Below are 19,213 nucleotides of genomic sequence, written 5' to 3'. Positions count from 1 at the left end.
CTGCGCGCACGAGTGACCCCGGCTCCTCGCCAGCGATCCCGCGCTGACCCAGCGGCTTCCACGGCACTGGGCGCCGCCTGGAAAACCCAGGCCTAGAAGTCAGGTCTAGGCTTGTTGGGTCCTAGAAAGCTCCCTGAGATTCCCGCACCAGACCCCTAACACTGTCGCAGCCCTCCGGAAACTGGGGTTGGGATTGGGGGCGGGGAGGTAAAAGAAGCCACACGCAAAGAAGGAAGCAAGGAAGGGGTAATCACTCCGCACTGTCAAGGCTGAGGTGGCCTTCCCGGAGGCTGGAGCGGAGGAAGTAACCAAGGTGACCTGGGCAGGGGAGGGGGTCTCTGAGACTTTGAGGAGGAGGCTGAATGAGGGGGTGGTCCTGGAACCCCTACAGGCTCTATTCTGATCGGGTTTAGGTGAGATGAAAGCAAGAGGCAGGGCCCAGATCTGAAAGGGCCTATAGGGTTCTAAGCATTAAAGGAAACTACCCTGAGGTGTAGGTTTTAGGATAGGCCCCCTCCCTAGAGCTTCTGGTTGGGGTCAGGGATGTAGTCTCTACTGAGCCCCCCTCCCCCGCTTTTTTTCCCTCTATCTCTCTTAGTCCCCTACACACCACTTTGGGGTATCTGGCTCTCAGCTGGGGCACAATTTTCAGTTGAAGGTTGACTCACCTGCCTCTTGAACAGGTAACAATCGCCCCCACCTCCACTCCAGAGGTGAGGGAGGTGGCCCAGCTCCCAAGAGCTCGGCCCCAGTGAAGTCTCTAGCTCCAACTCCAGGTCCCTGGGGAAAGCTGTCCACATCTCCACCCAGGCTAATGGGGGTGGGGGGTGGGGGGCTCAGACCTGAAGATTTGCAGATAAGGGCAGTTTTGGGGTGGAGAAACCCACATTTCTCCTGAGGCCTCTGGGACCGGAATGCCTGCTTAGCACTTCTGAGAGCTTGCTGGAGTGGGTACCACTATTCCGTGGAACCCACTGCAGAGCAGGAGACAGGCCGAGCCCCAGATATCTCGCTTGCCAACCAGTGCCCAGCAAGGCCTGTGGGAAGAGTGAGGAGGGATAGTGAACACTGGAAAAGCAGTGCCTGTGCTGTATCTACAGAACAGCTTCCCAGAGGAGGCAGCCTCTTACATGAGCTGCTTAGATCCCCCAGCAGGACAGAATTTTGAAAAGTAGAAAAGGAGGGAATTTGCAAATTGAAGCAAAGAAACAGCAGGTAGAGGCATGAAGACAGTAGTAGGAGATGGGCCCATCATATGGCAGAGGGAAGGGACCAGAAAGTGGAGGAAGAAATGGCTGGAGCCAGTTTGAAAAGGATCTCTAATGCCAAGACCTTTGGGGAGGAAAGAGCCCTCCCTTAACTGGAACCCAGAATCAAGGGATGACCACCACCACAGCGAGCAAGCTGCAAGCGCATTAGGGGCATTGCTTCTTTCGTCCTGACTATGCAACCTGTGTGGCCCGAAAGGCCTTGTCCTAGGCGGAGAGTACCTGGTGCACCGTGTATGCCTACCTCGCAGGCTGGCTGTGCGCCTGACAGAGCGGTTGGGTCGAGCTAGTTCCGCTGCTGAAGGCTACAGTTATCCCTGATCTCTCCCTCCCAACCAGAATGCCGAGAAAAGCATTTTTGAAACTGTCCCTTTTTAAAAAGAATAGCTTCTTATTAACTTCGTCTAGGGTTCAGGATTGCTCTTCGTCCCTACTTCCCTGGGTATTGACAATGGGGGAGAGAACTGTTGGGCAAGAAGAGAAAAACACCCCTCACTCCTGAAGTCCCACTCCTGGCCCCCAGTGGGATCCTGGCCGCTGGGGCTGCGAAGCGCACCGCAAGGGCTGAGGGGTCCCTGGATTGTGAGCGGAGGAGAAACAGGCCCAAGCTTCAAGAAAGGCCGCGTGCTCGGTGAATTTCAATCAGAGGAGCCGCAGTAATAACGAGAAACGTTGCTTCTTGTGCAATTATTACCCCCTTCTCACCACCCGCTAGGAGCCAATGAAATTCACCCCTGAATCTCCGGCCAGGAAAATACTTCTAAAAGGACCAAAGCCAGAGGCTTCTCTCCAGGCCCAGGCTCTTGCCCCAGGCCCTTGGCCGCGCCCGCTTTCCTGCGCCCGACCTCCCCGCGGCTGAAGCGACTGGGTCAGACTTCCAGACTTAAAACGAAGTCGTTTATTTCAATTTTGCTTTCACATTATGTTCCGATACAATCAACACTCCTGGACGAACCTCTCGAATGAAAGTCCTGCTTGGAGCGCAATCACAGGTCCTGGGCGCCAGGGTAGTAGGGCGGTCGGAGTCGGAATTCAGAAGCGCTGGTATAAAACACACCGCTGCTTCAGGAACTGTGGGGCTGACGGTTCGGGAAATCCAGGGGCGGAGGCGTGGGAAGCACGCCGGCTCCTCGAATTGGGGTTATTCCTGATGCATTTGGACTTCGAAAAATCCAAACTTCGCTTCCAGGCCGGTAGAGTCTCCTGGCCAGGCAAGGTTTTGGCCAAAGCAGGGAGCACAGGCGAATGCCGGGCTGGCTCTAGGCCTGGCGCAAAAAGGAGCACAGGCCGGCTTTGCTAGAAGCCCTTACGTCCCTGGGCCTTGCCCTTCCACAGCCCGCCCCCAAACCTCGCAGCTGGGGAAGATGCGGAGTTTAGAAAGCTGTTTCAGAAAAATAAAAGTCCCACTTCAACTTTATTGGATTAAAGCAAAATTAAATCTTGGCTATTCACACGTATGTTACAGAGGACGAGGAAACGTCCGGAAGAACCTCCTGGCATTTAGTGGAGCCACAGAACACGAGGGCATTGACAAGCATCAGAACATCAAGCAGCCTTAGATTTCACGATCACTCCGAATAGGACATAGAAATACGGAAATACAGCCAGTTTCCACTGGGAAGAGTTCTTTGAATACAAATGATATATATTTATATATATTTTTGAACCAGTCACCAAGGTGAGTCCTGTCTGCTAACAAGCAGTGGAGGACACAAAGTATCTTCAGCTAATTAACTCTTGAGCGGTGTTTTAAGAGCAATATTTGCCAAATTAAAACTACCTCCCCCATTCAAAACAAAACAAAACAAAAAAAAAAACAAACAAAAACCTTATTCCCCTCTCCAAACTAAAAAAGGGGGAGAGGGATACTAGATTTCAGCGGGTGGAAAGATTCTGAGGGGACTGAGGAAGAAGATATTTCACGTTATACAGTGAAATACAAAGTTTCTTTTGTATAAATTGTAGGGAACATGAACATGGGGGTAAGAAACAATGACAAGGCAGTCTGTTTTTCTTGATTACTTCAACCGGAATGGGGGAGGCGAGTTTATTTTTGGAAATGGGAGCGCGCAGAGCTAAGCAGAATTTACTTCTCCTAATGAGGAAACGGACAAAGTTGTCCGACCGCCGGCGCGCACCTTTTACCCAGATACAGCTGGGGATCGTGTAGGAAGTTTCCAGTCGTGCCGCCTTCTCATTCCCCCTCCTGCCTTCGCCCTCTCCCTGCCTCCATTCCGGCGGTGAGCCAGTCAGAGGGGAAAGACCAGGAATCCGGAGAAGGTCGAGTACTTCCAGCCCCCCATCAAGTTCCCCCGCTCCAGCTTGAGGTATGCTCGGTCGCCTTTCTCCATCTGGATGAGAACTCCATTGCTGGCGGCCTCTCGGGTCACGTCCTGGTCACCAGCAAAGGCTGAAATCACCGGCCACCCGTTTAACATGAGGCTTACCTGGGAAAGAGAAAGGCCTGCTTCAGAGGCGCGACCGAGGCGGGTACCTAAGCGGCGGTGGAGACGCGAACCTTCGCCGCTTGGCTAACAGCCATAAAGACCTGGGAGCCTGGTGGAAGGGGGTGGGTGGGTAAAAAAGGGGGCTTTGCAGCTTACTGCTGAGGGTCCAGTGGGTCGAAAGACAGCTAATCTGGGTGACAGGAAGGGTCTGCCCGCAAAATGGGAGTCACTTTCATTCCTAGAGCGCCAAAGCAAATCCTGACCGAGCTCTTTTATCCCGTTTAATGAACCCGTAGGCGGCTCAGGTGTCCGGAGACACTCGTCTCCACCCCTCACCCCATCCCCTACTCCACCCCGCTTCAAAAAGAAACTCAGGCAACTGGAGTTTCCGGGAGAACTAAACCAAACCAAATCAAACCGTGCTTCCTCCCGGTCCTAGCTGCCTGACACAGTGGAGGCACGGTGGGGAAGCTGGGCAAGGCTTTGGGCTGATGAGAAATTCCGCCGGGGCTGCACTCTGCTTCATCCCCAGACCTGGGCTCAACGCTTATCCCAGATCCGGCCGAGCCGACGCCGCCTGGTTTTGCCCTTGCCGTGGCATCAGCGGCCGAAGACCGAGCGCCCTCTCCCCAGCCCTGCTTCCCGGCTCTTGTCTTTGCCCAAAGGACACCTGGACACCTTCGGGATCCTGGAGGGAGGGTGAGTGGCACGGGCACAGCTGGAGCCCGCCAGAGGGAGTAACACTACCCCCCCCCTTCTCTCTCCACCCTTCAACTGCTTGGGCTCGGCGCCGGTAGTTCAAGAACCCAGAGTCGCCAAAAGGATGCCAGGAGCACCCTCCCTTCCCGGCCCCGAGCGTGGTGCTGAAGGCAAGCGCACAGGAGTCCAGGCTTCCCATCTGGGACAGAGGATGAGGATACTGTCTGTGGTGCTGAAGGCGACGGTCGCAGAAAGCTTCTGGAGGGAACTGTCTTTGATGCTAACCAGCAACCGCTACGGGAAATCCCTGGTACCCCGTAGGAAAGAGGAAGAACCTCTTTGGAGGGGCCCAGAAGGCGAAGGGAGGAAACTCTGTGTGGGAAGGGGACTAGGTTCCAAGAGCCGGCGAGAGAAGAAGAGACAGTCCCAGCCACAGAACTGTGAGGCCCTGCTCCTCGTCCATCCAAGCCACCCCAGGCACATGCAGCTGCCCCTTCTACCTCCCACCCCCCCCAAACGGCCGGCTCACTGCGACGGCTAACAGCCCCCTGCTGGGCCCCGGGCCTGACCCAGAGGCAGCGGCTGACCTGAATGGTCTGTCTGTTGTAGACTTTTACCACGTGGAAGTTAAAACTGTAGATCCCTTTGCGCGGGGCGATGAAAGTGCTGCGTTCTGAATCAAAGTTGTTCCCGATGTTCACTAGTACCTACAACGAGACGGGAACGAAGGGGAGTAGACAAGAGTCAGTCCCGAACTCCTGATGCCGAGCCTCCGCAGAGCCCTGGAGTGGATCGAACAGCAACCCTCCACCTCACCCCTTCGCAAACCAATCTCCCGGAGCACTCACCTGGTCAAAGTAGATGATCATAGTGCGATTACTCATCTCGGACGGCTCGTGGTTGGTGCTTCTGATGGCAGAGAAAGCCACCTTGGCGCTGCCGGAGCGCACAGAGATGCCGAGAGCTGTGCCCGTGGGGTCGGACGTGGGGTTGGAGTCGCACACCACCAGGCACTTGCCTTCCAGCACGATGGGCTCCGTCTCATTCTGCCCGTGGGCCGGGCCCGCCAGCCACGCCGCCCCCAGCAGCAGCAGCTCCACGATGCCCAGCATCGCGGCGCCGGCGCCCACCCCGCCCCCCACCCCGGGGGCTGCCTGCGCCAGCCGCCCCCCCGCCCCAGCCCCACTCCGAAGCCCCCTCCTCAGCTCGGTGCGCAGCTTCGCAGATGCCGCTCTGGACACTACTGCTCTTCCTTGTACTCCGTGGCAAGCGTGCCCCCCGCGCGATGCACCCGGAGCCCCGCCCGGGCCTCAGGGGTGCCGCGGCTGCCCAGCCGCACTTGGATGCATAGCCGCTGCCGCTCGGTCCCCGCTGCTTCCGCCGCCTCCTGCTCGCACCCGCCGCCGCCGCCGCCGCCGCTCTGAATTATTGATGCAGCCGGCGCTGCAGCCGGAGCGGGCGGAGAGCGCGCGCCGGGCACAAAGGCGCGGACCACGGCCTGGCCCCGCCCCCGCTGTCTCCCAGCCCGCCTCCTTCTGCGGCTCCGCCCCCGCACCGGCCGAGGCTCCGCCCCCCAACCAATCCTAATGCTCCGCGCTCCCTGCTGAGCCAATGGAGGCGCTGTCCGCGCGCGGCCACCTGACCCCGGGCGCCGTTGTTATTAGGCGCGGCAAGGCGGGCGGCGCGCGGCAGCAGGGTTGGGCTCTAGCCGGGAGTCGACTGAGGAAGCTAGGGCCGGGGGCGCGCGCGGGGGCGCGCGCCCGTGCCCAGACCTTCCGCCGCGGCGGCTCGCTCTTTCGCGTCCCGCCTCATGCCACGGTCTTGTTCAGCCCTCTCAGCCCTTCCGCGCGCCTCCAATCGCCGGCCCGCAGGTAGGAGGCGGCGCGCGCACCCAAGGTCGGGAATAGCATCAGGGGTGCGGGGGACGCCCGCGTGTCAGCGCGCGGGGCGGGAGGGGAGCGCCCCCCAGCGGGCGCAGGCGCGAGGGGCAGCCAAGCGCGCGGGTGAGCCTGGGCGAGCGAGCTGGCCGGGCGGCCGGGCTGCAGGGCGCGTGCGTGCGCGGCGGGGCGGGGCCTGAGCCGTGTCCTCTGCGGGACGTGCAGGTGCGGCGGTCCGGAGCCGGCTCGCTGGACCCCACGCCAGCCTCAGCGCCCGGCTCCGCAACTCTCGGCCACCGGGGTGGAGCTCGCCCAGCCTCCCTGGCGCCTCCCTCCAGCCCCCTTGTCTGCGGGCCACGGAGTCCCATCGGGTGTGCCTTCCTTCCTTCATTTATTCGGGATAGATCTTTGAACGCGTAGGAAGTCCCAGGCACTGGGCCAGGCTCTGAGGATGCCGTGGTGAGCCAAAACAGACGAGGCCTGCCTTCGTGACTCTTACAGTCCAGCACACCAGGCAGTAACTATACAGTGGCGTTGCACGCAGGCTCATTTACCTGATATCGTTTTTTCTTTTGCACTTACACTTTATATATTGCATCTGTATTTTTTATATACTCTGCACCTTTACTACTTGTTTTAGCTACACGTTCCTGCACATCAACGTTGACTGTAGACACCAAATCTTCTGACTTATGGGAGATTTTTCAAGAGTAATTTTGACCCTACAAGAATTTTTGCTTCACCCATTGACTTAGAACTTTACACACAGACGGAATCTCATACGGGGAAGTAAAAATACAATTTTGCTAAGTGGCAGGCAGAGGGGAGCTGCGGAGAGAGAAAGTGAAAAGGGCGCGTTCCAGCCCGAGGTGCCGGCAGGGTGAGACCTGAAGGGTGAACGTCTGCATTTAATCAGGCAGAAGCCAAAGGGCGAGCGGACCTCTCGGTAGTATCCAGAGCACAAGTGCCAGCTCCGGACCCTAAGCGGAGGCGGGTCGGGATGCTGGGCACCGGGGCACCTGGCGCTCAGGTCACCCCCAGGCGACCTTGAACCTGAGTGCTCAGCCAAGCCAGAATGGCCTGTAGGCTGGCGGCGGCCAGGCGCAAGCAAGCCTAAGGATCCTGCAAGACCTGAGGGCGCGGACTGACTACTCTCCTTTGACATCTCCGAGCTCGCTGCCAGCACGGTCTGCTGCCCCTAGGGTACGCTTTCCCCCACGCGGGAAAATCTGTCTTGCAAATGGCCAATAGCCACGCCTTCCAGCTTCTCAGCCTTCTTTGTTTCTTTTGAGACTTTGATAGCTGTAAAGAATTACCTTGCTGGAACCCCAGCTCCGACCCCGCCTCTGTTTGAAGGCCTGCGGGGGGGGGGGGGGTGTCACTGGGCTCGCCAGGAGAAAGGGAAAAGGTGGGGGAAGAGGCAACAATTTTCCTTTAAAATAACACCAAAATATTTTTCCAACTCCGATCTTTTTGAGACATCCCCAGAAAGCGTTGCCAGCTGTGATTACACCTGTGAGAGCATGAACTAATTTAGGAGGTGAGAGCTGAATAAGAGACTGCATGCAGTGTAGCGGCCATCCAGTATAGCTGGCAGCTGTAGCCGCGGAGGGTCCCTGGAGAAGCACTTGTGTAGAACCAACGATAGCCTCTACAGTCGTTGCACAGTTATTTCCTGAGTACCGGCTCTGTCCGGGAAAGCCAGCTTTCATGGCGCTCACAAGCCTGGTGGAGATTACCTGGAGGGGGTTGGTCGTCAGCCCTTCTCTTCTCTTCATGGTGAGGGTGTAGTAGGGCAGTGCCCAAGCCTGAACTGCCATCTCGATGCTGGTGATGATGGTGGTGATGCTCCATCTTTCATTTCCCATCGCAGCCTCTCTGCCGCCCAGGCTTGCCATAGTGTGTGTTGGACTTTTTGCTTATATACCCTGGCATGTTTAACTGACCCACATTTTGTCTCCTTCCTTGCCTCACACACTTTGTGCCTTTCTTCTTCACCTATTCCAATGACAACAGCTGGGACCTCCCACATCTAATTTGACTCCATCTCTATGTCCTATTTTTTGAACCATTCTTATAGGGCTGCCTATTTGGCATTCATCTGTCTGGCCCAGGCTACTTCAAGAGCTTCCTAATTTATCATTGAGGGATTAGTGAAAAAATTGCACCCTGGCTCTGCTAGATAATGTTTAACCTTCCATTTGATGAATATCTGTTGAATGCTTTCAGGTACCTAACCTCCTTTTCTCATGTAAGTGAGACTTCTGTGGTCACCATATTTCAGATTGATCACTCCTCTGGCATTCTCCATCCCTATTCCACATAGTGTATATTCAAGAAAATAATGACTATTAATTTAATGTTAATAAATATTTACCGTCCTGAGTTGTGAGGATCAAAGGAGATAATATATATGGGGAGGAAGATCCATTAGACACCTCAAAAGCAGTCATTTTTATTTTTACCATTGTCACATTTTAGACTTAGAATTCTTTTAGCTACAGGTGACAGAGCCCATTCAAACCAGATAAAGGAGTTTATCTGGTTAATGCAGGAAAGTGTATAGGTACATCTTGCCAGTGGAAATATAGCTGGATCTACCAGTCAAGGTTATTAAGATCTTTTTTTGGCTTCATTTTCAGACAAGTCTTTTCCATATGATAGCCCCTTAGATGCTACTACCAACTTAGTTCTAGCAAGAGAGAGTACTTTTTGTTTAATATTTGCAACAAAAGCCTCAGGGTTGTCTGAGGCACTAGCTCCTCTCTGGATATGGAGCATGGACTGCTCTCCTGACTGAACTTGGATTCAGGGGTCTTCCTCTGAAAAGGGGTTTGTTAGCCCCACATTGTCTAGGCTAGGGGGGTTTTCCAAAGGAAATTTGCAGAAGGGATGCTGGGCAGGCAAAAACAGCATATGTCTATTTTAGTCTCTCTCAGAGGTGTGGCTGCAATATATTTCACCCCAAAACAATGGTGATGAAGATGGATACAGTAGCCAAAGCAATAGATGTTTTTGTCTTGGTCCTTTTGGATTTTCAAGACCTCAGCTAAACATGAAATTAGATGCTGTCAACCATGATGTTACTTAAGGGTTAGCTTTGAAGCCTGAATGCACTTTGAATGGTAGAGCCACATAAGGATAAATAAATAATTGTCATATTCTATTCCTGAAGATTCTTTTGACAACATTATGTTGGAATTGACATTTTTCTATTCATTTTTTAGGTTCCCAAAAAGGTGAAAATATCATTTCTTTTTGGATAAGCACCTAAAATTCTTCATCATTTATTGATTAATAAAAACAAATGGAAATTTGAGAAGGTCTTAAAAATAAACAGGTTGAGTTAGGACATATTTGAAATTTAAGACTTTAACGTGCTAAGGTATTTCAGGTGTTGAACTATTGGTAAAGAATTATAAAACCATCGATCTGAAGTGTTTAATGTATCATAGAGATTTAGGCAACTACAAGATTGCAGATAATGAATGTGCACTGTTGCACATTATGTCCTTTACCTGCTGCTCTAAATTCAGCCTTCTGTTTTGGTGAAGTAAAAGGTTTATTACTTTTCACTGTATTCTGAATTTCCCACCATAGTGCATTTTGAGAAATGAATACAACAGCTATCTTGATCCCCCACCACCCCACATACTGGGGAAAATACAATCTGTTGTTGGAATAAGAGAGCATGTTCAGGAAAAGGGGAATATTTTGTCATAGGATGTGCAATGAATTCATCCTTTTATTAAATCAAAATGAATTCTCTAGCGTTTATGTGCATCAAACAGTATTTCTTCTCATGGTCATGGTTCAAAGGCCCAAACAGTACAATTCCTTAGTATTTAGTCAATTTGCCCATAAAACAGAAGAGAATGGCTAGTTTGTTCTAAAGTCTTAAATTAAGGATTTCAAGGGTCAAATTCATTTCAAATTAAAGCTTGGATCTATACTATAAAATATGAAGATGATTCTAAGTTGTACAAAGTAGGAAATAATATTTTAAATTACACCAAAACCTGTCTTCCTGGGTATGCCTTTTTTTTTAATTTTTTTACACCTACTCAGATTCATTTTAAATGCAACACTTTTTTGTTTAGGTTTTAAAAGTTACATTACAAAATAAACTTTGTAATTGGACACTTTTATTAAATGCAGGATTACTTTTTAATGAAGGCCAGTTTGTAGTAATATTTTAATTCTTTTTCAAAAAAAATCTTGGATCTTAAAAATCAAGGTATATTCAAAATATCTTTAGCTCTTATGTTAATACCAAATTATGCATTTTCCAGCCTCTGTTCAGAAGGAGAGACTATGTGTTTTCTAAATTGAGAGATACTGGCACCATTTTTTTTTAATTTATTTTTTTAAAAATGTTTTTATTTATTTCTAGGAGAGAGATAGAGACAGCGTGAGCAGGGGAGGGTCAGAGAGAGAGGGAGTCACAGACTGAAACAGGCTCCAGGCTCTGAGCTGGCAGTCAGCACAGAGCCCGACGCAGGGCTCGAACCCACGAACCGTGAGATCATGACCCAAGTGAAAGTCGGACGCTTAACCGACTAAGCCACCCAGGCGCCCCACTGGCACCATTTTTAAAATGACACTTTGAATCTGCTGTGGTATGTACTGGTAGGAATTTTATATGAAGCTGTTGTTCAAGTACATGCCATTAAGGTCAAAGGGGGAAAAAACCCAGAAAATAATGTAATCCTACAGAGCTGCTCTTGAGAGAAAAGTCACATAGGTAACATCAAACAGTATTTGGAATTTTTCCAAGAAGTAATTATGTGTATGCTTTTAGGGTGGTTGATTATGGGAACAAACCAAGGTTTGGGCGATTCAGCAAACATTTACTGAGTGTCTGCAATGTGCAAGACAATGTTTTAGGACCTGTGGCTACTGCAAAGATAAACCATGCATGCTTCCTGCCGTCCAGGACCTTGGTTAGTGGTAGTCAAGGATGGGTGTCTAGAGAACCAGCACTTAAGACTTCCATGTGTACTCAGAAGCCTTCTTAGTAGTGGGACTACCTGGTTCTCATATGGTAGCTTTGATTATTCTCTGAATTTGTTTGCGTTTACCCTGTAATCCGAAGATATACAAAAACCACACACACACACACACACACACACACACACACACACACACAAAATTAATATATTAGAGAACATTCAAACAAATATTTCATGTATGTATCTCACGTGCATTCAACATTTATCAAAGAAATGGTGTGTTGTCATCATTGGTGGGTGGCTGGGTTAAAATTTGTGAAAAGTCATCACTAATAACTTAATAGGGATCTTACGGAAATTTCCTACATTTTCCATTCATTGATAATAGTATAGACCCCCCACAGATCAGAGTGCTGTGAGGATGTGGTTTTACAGAAAGGTCTGCTTAACTGGAGGACTCATTGAACCACAGACTTCTGTGTTACAAGGAGGTAAAATGAAAGGAAGAATTTAAATAGAACTTGAAAGAGGGAAAATGCAGAAGGAAAAGGAGTTTTGGAGATTTTTTTAGCCATTCTGACAGATGTGAGATGGTATCTCATTGCGGTTTTGATTTACATTTCCCTGATGATGAGTGATTCATGTGTCCCCTGGCCCTGTACGTCTTCTTTGGAAAAGTGTGGTTTCAGGTCCTGTGCCCACTTTTAATCAAATAATTTGTTTAGGGTTTTTGTATTTTTAAAAAAATTTTTTTCCCAAAATGGTATTTTCTGGTTGACTTCTTAGAAATAAGGTCATAGAAGCAGGCTTAGTCTAGCATCTTTGCTTCAGGCCTCACTGGCAGTTATGTGATTGAGCTCTCTGGCGCGCCACACTCCCCTGCCACTGAGCCACACTCTGCCTTCCTCTCCTCAGTTCTTGCCCCTGGAAGCGGATTCCTTCCCACTGGCTTCTGTTTTGGCCAGTGGAAGGTATAAGCAGAGGATCAGAGAAAAGAGGAAGGAGAAGCTAGGGTATTTCTTCCTGCTCAGTCTCTTCAATGCAGGTAGTATGAAGCAATGACCCTAAAAACCTCTGGCAGTAGCTTCCCCTCTTCGGGATTATAGCTCCTGCTCTGCAGCCTTTCCTCCTCTCCTGGGCTCCAGCTGTCATGCCAGTAACATTCTCCTCCCTTTGTATCTCCTGCCTGGGGAAGGTGGTGGGAGGCTGTGGGGAGGTTGCCAGTTTCTAGGTTCTTTGCATCTTGTGTTCATGTTGATTCCCCTGACCCTGCCAACACCTCTGTAGGTTGTCCCTTCATTAAAAATCTCTCCATTTGAACTGAGCTAAATTCTGTTTCCTCCTGGGATCTCAATGATACACTGTACCAGCACAAAACCTTGCTTCACCTTCAGAACCAGCATATTTGATACATTTTATCCTCCTGTGGAATCATTAGTTGTGTCATAGAAAACCACTATGTTAAACCCTAACTCATTACAACATCGGATTAGATACATGATATTACCAAAGTTGTATATTTCAAATAAAGTACTCATATTAAGTTTTAAAAATTAACCTCTGATATATGTAATTATGCTGTTTTCAGAATATTGAAGTAAAAACATTAAATATTCCTTAAAGAAGCGAATGCTAAATCTCCAAGTAAATTACATCCTATCCACTGCAATACAAGAATATGTTAATATCTTGAGAAAAATACAGTATTATTTTGTGAACTTATAAAGCTATTTTGAGTTTTTAAAATATGAAAACCTTAGTGGCACCTAGGTGGCTCAGTCAGTTAAGCATCAGACTTCAGCTCAGGTCATGATCTTATGATTTGTGAGTTCAAGCCCCACATCGGGCTCTGTGCTGACAGCTCAGAGCTTGGGCACAGAGCTTGGAGCCTGCTTCTGATTCTTTGTCTCCCTCTTTTCTCTACCCCCCCAACTCATGCACGCATTCTCTCTCTCTTTCTCTCTCAAAAATAAATATTTAAACAATTTTATAAAATGTGAAAACCTTACCAAAATCTGTTTTATTATTGGGAATGCATGACAATTACTGCTATTTGTTTTTTAAGCTTGTAAACTTGTATTTATGCATATTCTCAATAAATAAAGATTTATTGTTGTTGTATAAAATTGGTAAGATTTTAGATGTTAAAATACCAGATTGAAAGCAACCACAATAAAGTATATTTCAATATATAGACACTATTGAAGGAATCTTTTTTAAGTCCATTAAATTTTTCTAAAATTTGTTAATGTTTATTTTTCAGATAGAAGGAGACACAAGCTGGGGAGGGATGGCGGGGCGGTGGGTGGGGAGGGACAAAGGATCCGAAGCAGGCTCTACACTGACAGCAATGAACCCAACTCACAAACCATGAGATCATGACCTGAGCAGAGGCCACATGCTCAACTGACTGAGCCAACCAGGTGCCCCTTTAAAAACTTTTTAAAAGATTTTATTTTTTAAAGTAATCTCTAGGCACAGTATGGGGCTTGAACTCACAACCCCGAGATCAAGAGTCACATAGAATACCAACTGAGCCAGCCAGGTGTACCTTAGTCCATTTAATTAAGTTATCCATTTCACAATGCTCAGCGTCCCTCATCATCAGGGAAATACAAATCAAAACCACACTGAGATATCACCTCACTCCAGTCAGAGTGGCTAAAATGAACAAATCAGGAGACTATAGATGCTGGCAAGGATGTGGAGAAACGGGCACCCTCCTACACTGTTGGTGGGAATGTAAACTGGTGCAGCCCCTCTGGAAAACAGGGTGGAGATTCCTCCAAAAATTAACAATAGAAATCCCCTATGACCCAGCAATAGCACTGCTAGGAATTTACCCAAAGGATACAGGAGTGCTGATGCACAGGGTCACATGTACCCCAGTGTTTATAGCAGCGCTCTCAACAATAACCAAAATATGGAAAGAACCTAAGTGTCCACCAACTGATGAATGGATCAAGAAGATGTGGTTTATCTATACGATGGAATACTACATGGCAATGAGAAAGAATGAAATCTGGCCATGTGTAGCAACATGGATGGAACTTGAGGGTGTTATGCTGAGTGAAATAAGTCAGGCAGAGAAGGACAGATACCATATGTTTGCATGTCAGGTGGATTAGGTGGAACTTAACGGAGAGCTATGGGGGAGAAGAAGGGGAAAAATAGGGAGAGGGAGGGAGGCAAACCATCAGAGACTCTTGAATGCTGAGAACAAACTGAGGGCTCATGGGGGTGAGGGGGAGGGGAAGGGGGGTGATGGCCATGGAGGAGGGCACTTGCTGGGATGGGCACTGGGTGTTATATGGAAACCAACTTGACAATAAACTATTTAAGGAAAAAAAGAATAGATGATAGATAGATAGATAGATAAAGTTATCCATTTCACACCTATGCCCAGTATTATTTTTGGTCCTTACCGAAACAATATAAAGGCTACTTAGGAAACATAAAGCAATTAGAAAGTAACCTTTAGCAAATAAACTACTCATAAGTGGCAACAAAAGTTAGAATAAATTTAATGAAAATATCATTAAATCTTAGTGTTTACTGGTCCAGAAGAAAGGTTGGTTGAGTTCCTATTTCATCTGGTTGTTGCAGTAACATACTATATACTATAACTGTTCTTAAGTAACTATAGATATACTGAAATCTATCTATGGTTTTGTCATTATGTTATAAAATTTCAGGAATAGTCCATCCTAACTTATGAAATTGATCCCAATGTTTAATGCACCAACAATATCAAGATGACAGGGTATTACTGCAGTGAAACCACTATGGCCTTTTTAGAGATATAAATATCAGAATTTTGTGTCTTTATCCTGGAGTGTCTTTTTTTAAATTGTTAAAAAAAATTTTTTTATTTTATTTTTGAGAGAGAGAGAGAACAGGAGAGGGGCAGAGAGAGAGGGAAAGAGAATTCCAAGCAGGTTCTGCACTATCAGCACAGAACCTGACACAGGGCTCGAACCCACAAACCTGATCATGACCTGAGCCCAAATCAAGTCCAACTGAGCCACCCAGGAGCCCCTAATTTTTTAATGTTTATTTATTTTTGAGAGAGAGAAAGAGGGTGAACAAGGGAGGGGCAGAGAGAGAGAGAAACACAGAATCTGAAGCAGGCTCAAGGCTCTGAGCTGCCAGCACAGGGCCTAACATGGGGCTGAAACTCACAGACCACAAGATCATGACCTGAGCCAAAGTTGGACATTTAACCAACTGAGCCACCCAGGCATCCTGAAGTGTCTTTTTTTTTTATTAAGTCAGATATAATTGGCATATAGCATTATATTAGTTTCAGGTATACAATGTAATTATTCAATATTTATGCACATATTGAGAAATCACCAGAATGAGTCTAATTAACGTATAGACGTTATAACAAAAAATTGTTATGCATTTTTTTCTTGTAATGAGAACTTTTAAGATATACTGTCCTAGCAACTTTCAAACATACAATACAGTATTATTAGCTACAGTCACCGTGCTATACGTTATATCCCTAGGACTTATTTATTTTGTAACTGGAAGTTTGTACCTTTTGACTCTCTTCTCCCATTGTGCCCACACCCTACCCTGGAGTGTCTTTTTCTTTTCTTTCTTTCTTTTTCTTTTTTAGAAAGAGAGAGAGAATGAGTGGGGGAGAGGGACCGGTGGGGAGGAGGGAAGAAAGAGAATTTTAATCAGGCTCCACGCTTGGTACAGAGCCTTTCTCGGGGCTCAGTCCTACAACCCTGCGATAATCACCTGAGGCGAAATCAAGAGTTAGGCCACTCAGCCAACTGAGTTACCCAGCCCTGCCCCTCCCCCCCCCCTTGGAGTATCTTGACCCTTAATTTTTATCAAGTGAGCTGCCTACATTTTACAGATTGGGACCCAGGAAGGAGAGGTTCCCTGAGACAATCCATGCAACACAGTAGTTCTTGTGTAGGCTCTAAAATCAGAATGCAAAAGCTAAAACCCCACTCCAGCAGGTAGCCCTTTGATAAATTGTATAATTCTGTGTTTAGCTTTCTCATCAAACAAGTAGGAACAGAATAAGCATCTACCCTAAAGATGGAATGAGATAATCCACGGGTTAACCTGAACATGGCACATGCTATACAATCCATGAGTGCTACTGTGCTTCTCCTGCCTAGGCGCCCAGGTAGAAGGAGTGCTAATTTAGAACCCCAGGTGCCGGCCCCACTGCCCCAGGCTTGCTCCAGACTCATCTTGAGGTTGACCAGTCACCTACCTGGCCCTTTGCCAGTGGTTTTTCTTCTGTTGCTACACAGAAGTTCAGGCAACAATGTCTTTGATTTTGGTAAATACATTCCGTCTAATGTCCCAATGCCCAAATTTATTTTTCTAAATGTTTATTCATTTTTGAGAGAGAGAGAGAATGAGCTGGGGAGGGCGGAGTGAGAGGCAGACAGAGGATCAGTACTGGACTCTGAGCTGATAACTGCAAGGCTTGAACTCATGAACTGTGAGATCATGATCTGAAGTCAGACGCTCAACCAACTGAGCCACCCAGGTGCCCCCTCATGCCCACATTTAAAACAAAGACTATTTATATACTCCAATAACAGTACACACACAACTGGCACTGCTTCACAAACACATCATGCACTATATTTCTATTTTCTGTATTTATTTATTCGTTCAACTAATGTGCACTAACCACTCACTATGTGACAGGTATTTGTTGTGGGGATCAGGGATACATGAGTGAGTAATGTTGAGGAGACTGCCTGCCCTCTATGGAAGATATCTGGGAAGAGATTTGATTTCGTGGCCACCATGTTTTCATTATGAATTTTACCACTATAATAGTAAAACTAAACTGTCCCCATCTCATTGGTGCACAGTTATGAGACTATAGGGTGTGTGTGTGTGTGTGTGTGTGTGTGTGTGTGTGTGTGAGAGAGAGAGAGAGAGAGATCGTTAATAAGATATGAACTACCAACTCAGGAGTTGGGTATTTTTTTGAATGACATTAAATTTTTTTTCATTTCTGTCTCGGAGTTTAAATTGGAAAATCATTAATGTTGTAAATTTATGTTGTCATTTCCATTTTTAAACTCAAGGGACTTCAGGGGTGATGAATCTGATTGCTTGTAAATGTAAGGTGAAGGTACTTACTATGTTGCATTGGCCCATTGTTGTCAATTGAGAGTAGTTTGCTTATTTTTAGCCCTATAAAAAGTTTTAAAAATAAAATTTAATGTGCTCTTTAAATATGCCTTGTTTTAAAGATACTCCATTTGAAAACATGCCAAGAGAAGAATTTGATGTCTGTGTTTGAGATAAAAAATAGGGAGTCTAGAGACCGTTCTCTGCTTTGACCTGCCTTCCTCCCCTCCCTTCTTTCTGCCAAGGCCTGTCTGACCTTCCAGGACAACTTTTTGGAGAAGTGTCCTTCTTCCCACTCCTGTGACTACATGAACACTTTTTGTATGTCTTTCTCTGCTCACAACTGAGTACTCTCCTCTGCAGACTCTTAGGGAACAGAGAAGGGAGGCTCTGACATTGTGCTTGTGTAAACAAAATTGAGAGATTTCCACGTCTCTTGCATCTTCATAAATGATTTTGTGTATTATGCTGGGACAGTAGTTCTGTAAATAGAATATTCTCCCATGGAAATCGCCCACAGTGCTGAGAGTACACCTTGCAAAAGGTGAGTCTAGAATATAGGGTGCATCCTCAGCATTGCCTAAAGGCTGAAGTTAGGGCTCTCTGGAATATGGAAAACAAATTTATAGCAGTTCATTAGTGTAAGGAATCATGAAAACAGTGTGCTGCCATTACCTGTGGAGAAAACAGTTACCAAGCAAGCGCAGACATGAGGCTCTGAAGACAAAGCTGCTTACGAGGGCTCTCGTTTATTCTAGAGAAACCCACTTGCCTATTTTGAACCACGTTTCTTTAGAGCATATGTCTCACTGTGCAACCAAAAGGGTGTTTATATCCTAGTCACTTGGCAAAAATTCTGTTATTGCTTCAGAGAGATCCATTTTAAGCCTGAAGCACGGAGCTAGGAAATAGATGGGCTTTGGTCGTCTGAATAAATGACCCTAGTGCAAATTTAGACAGTTATTTTTTTTCTTTTGTTTCCCATAATATTGTTGCTGCATGGAACTACATTTTTTAACCAGAAGATAAGTAGAGTCCTAAATCAGTTCTGTTATTTCCACTCATTTGAAATGAGAACATTTGTTTCTATTCAATGAGATGAGACAAATTGGGAGCTTTTCATGATATTTCCATTGGCCACTCAATTATTTCAATTGCAACATATGTCTTCATGTACTTGGGACAATTTCCAAACAATTGCTCTTTAAAAGTCTATTTGAAAAAACAGAAGTCTATTTGAGGGGCACCTGAGTGACTCAGTCGGTTGAGCATCCAGCTTCGGCTCAGAGCATGATGTTGCGGTTTGTGGGTTCAAGCCCTGCATTGGGCTCTGCACTGACAGCTCAGAGCCTCAAACCTGCTTTGGATTCTGTGTCTCCCTCTCTCTTTCTCTGCCCTTCCCCTGCTTGTGCTCTCTCAATGGGAAGAAATCAGGTGCAAAATTATATTTATAGGGTGCATCTTTAGAAGATGTATTTATAAAGGGTGACTGGTAGAGTACGTTATTTATTATTATCTTTGGTTACAATTATGGTTATTTTTACCTTCTGTATAGTTTTGGTGTTTTCCCATTCTCAGACTTATTTTAATGCAGCTTTCTTAAATGCCTAAAAGAGAATTTTTCTTTAACAGTATTAAAATAGACATAATATCCATTGATTCTATCAAAGCATTACCCCTCTTCCTTAACCTTGCAAACCGCATCTGAGGATAGGCTATGATTTGCATTCATCAATAAATCACTCATAATTACCAGTAGAAATCTTTTCTTTCTAAAACAAATATATTTCTTTCAAGAGTAGTTCTCTTTTGTGAATGATCTTTGACATCTTAGAAACTAGGAT

At 47.0% G+C, this 19,213-nt stretch overlaps 1 protein-coding gene across 1 annotated transcript; it reads right to left on the bottom strand.

Annotated features, from left to right (window-relative positions):
* Positions 1-3,366: 3,366 nt before the first annotated feature.
* CBLN1 (cerebellin 1 precursor) lies at positions 3,367-5,526 on the bottom strand. Its single transcript, XM_039242069.1, has 3 exons — positions 5,263-5,526; positions 5,002-5,121; positions 3,367-3,715 (listed from the first exon to the last, which is right to left on the bottom strand). Exons 1-3 carry the CDS (start codon positions 5,524-5,526, stop codon positions 3,518-3,520), a joined length of 582 nt encoding a protein of 193 aa, XP_039098000.1. The 3' UTR covers positions 3,367-3,517.
* Between the last annotated feature and the right edge of the window lie 13,687 nt (positions 5,527-19,213).

The sequence above is a fragment of the Hyaena hyaena genome, unplaced genomic scaffold, assembly GCF_003009895.1.
Source record: "Hyaena hyaena isolate Hyena2069 unplaced genomic scaffold, ASM300989v1 scaffold_7, whole genome shotgun sequence".
Taxonomy (NCBI): domain Eukaryota; kingdom Metazoa; phylum Chordata; class Mammalia; order Carnivora; family Hyaenidae; genus Hyaena; species Hyaena hyaena.
Note: the sequence above shows the minus strand (reverse complement) of the source record. Positions and strands in the feature narration are given on the sequence as shown.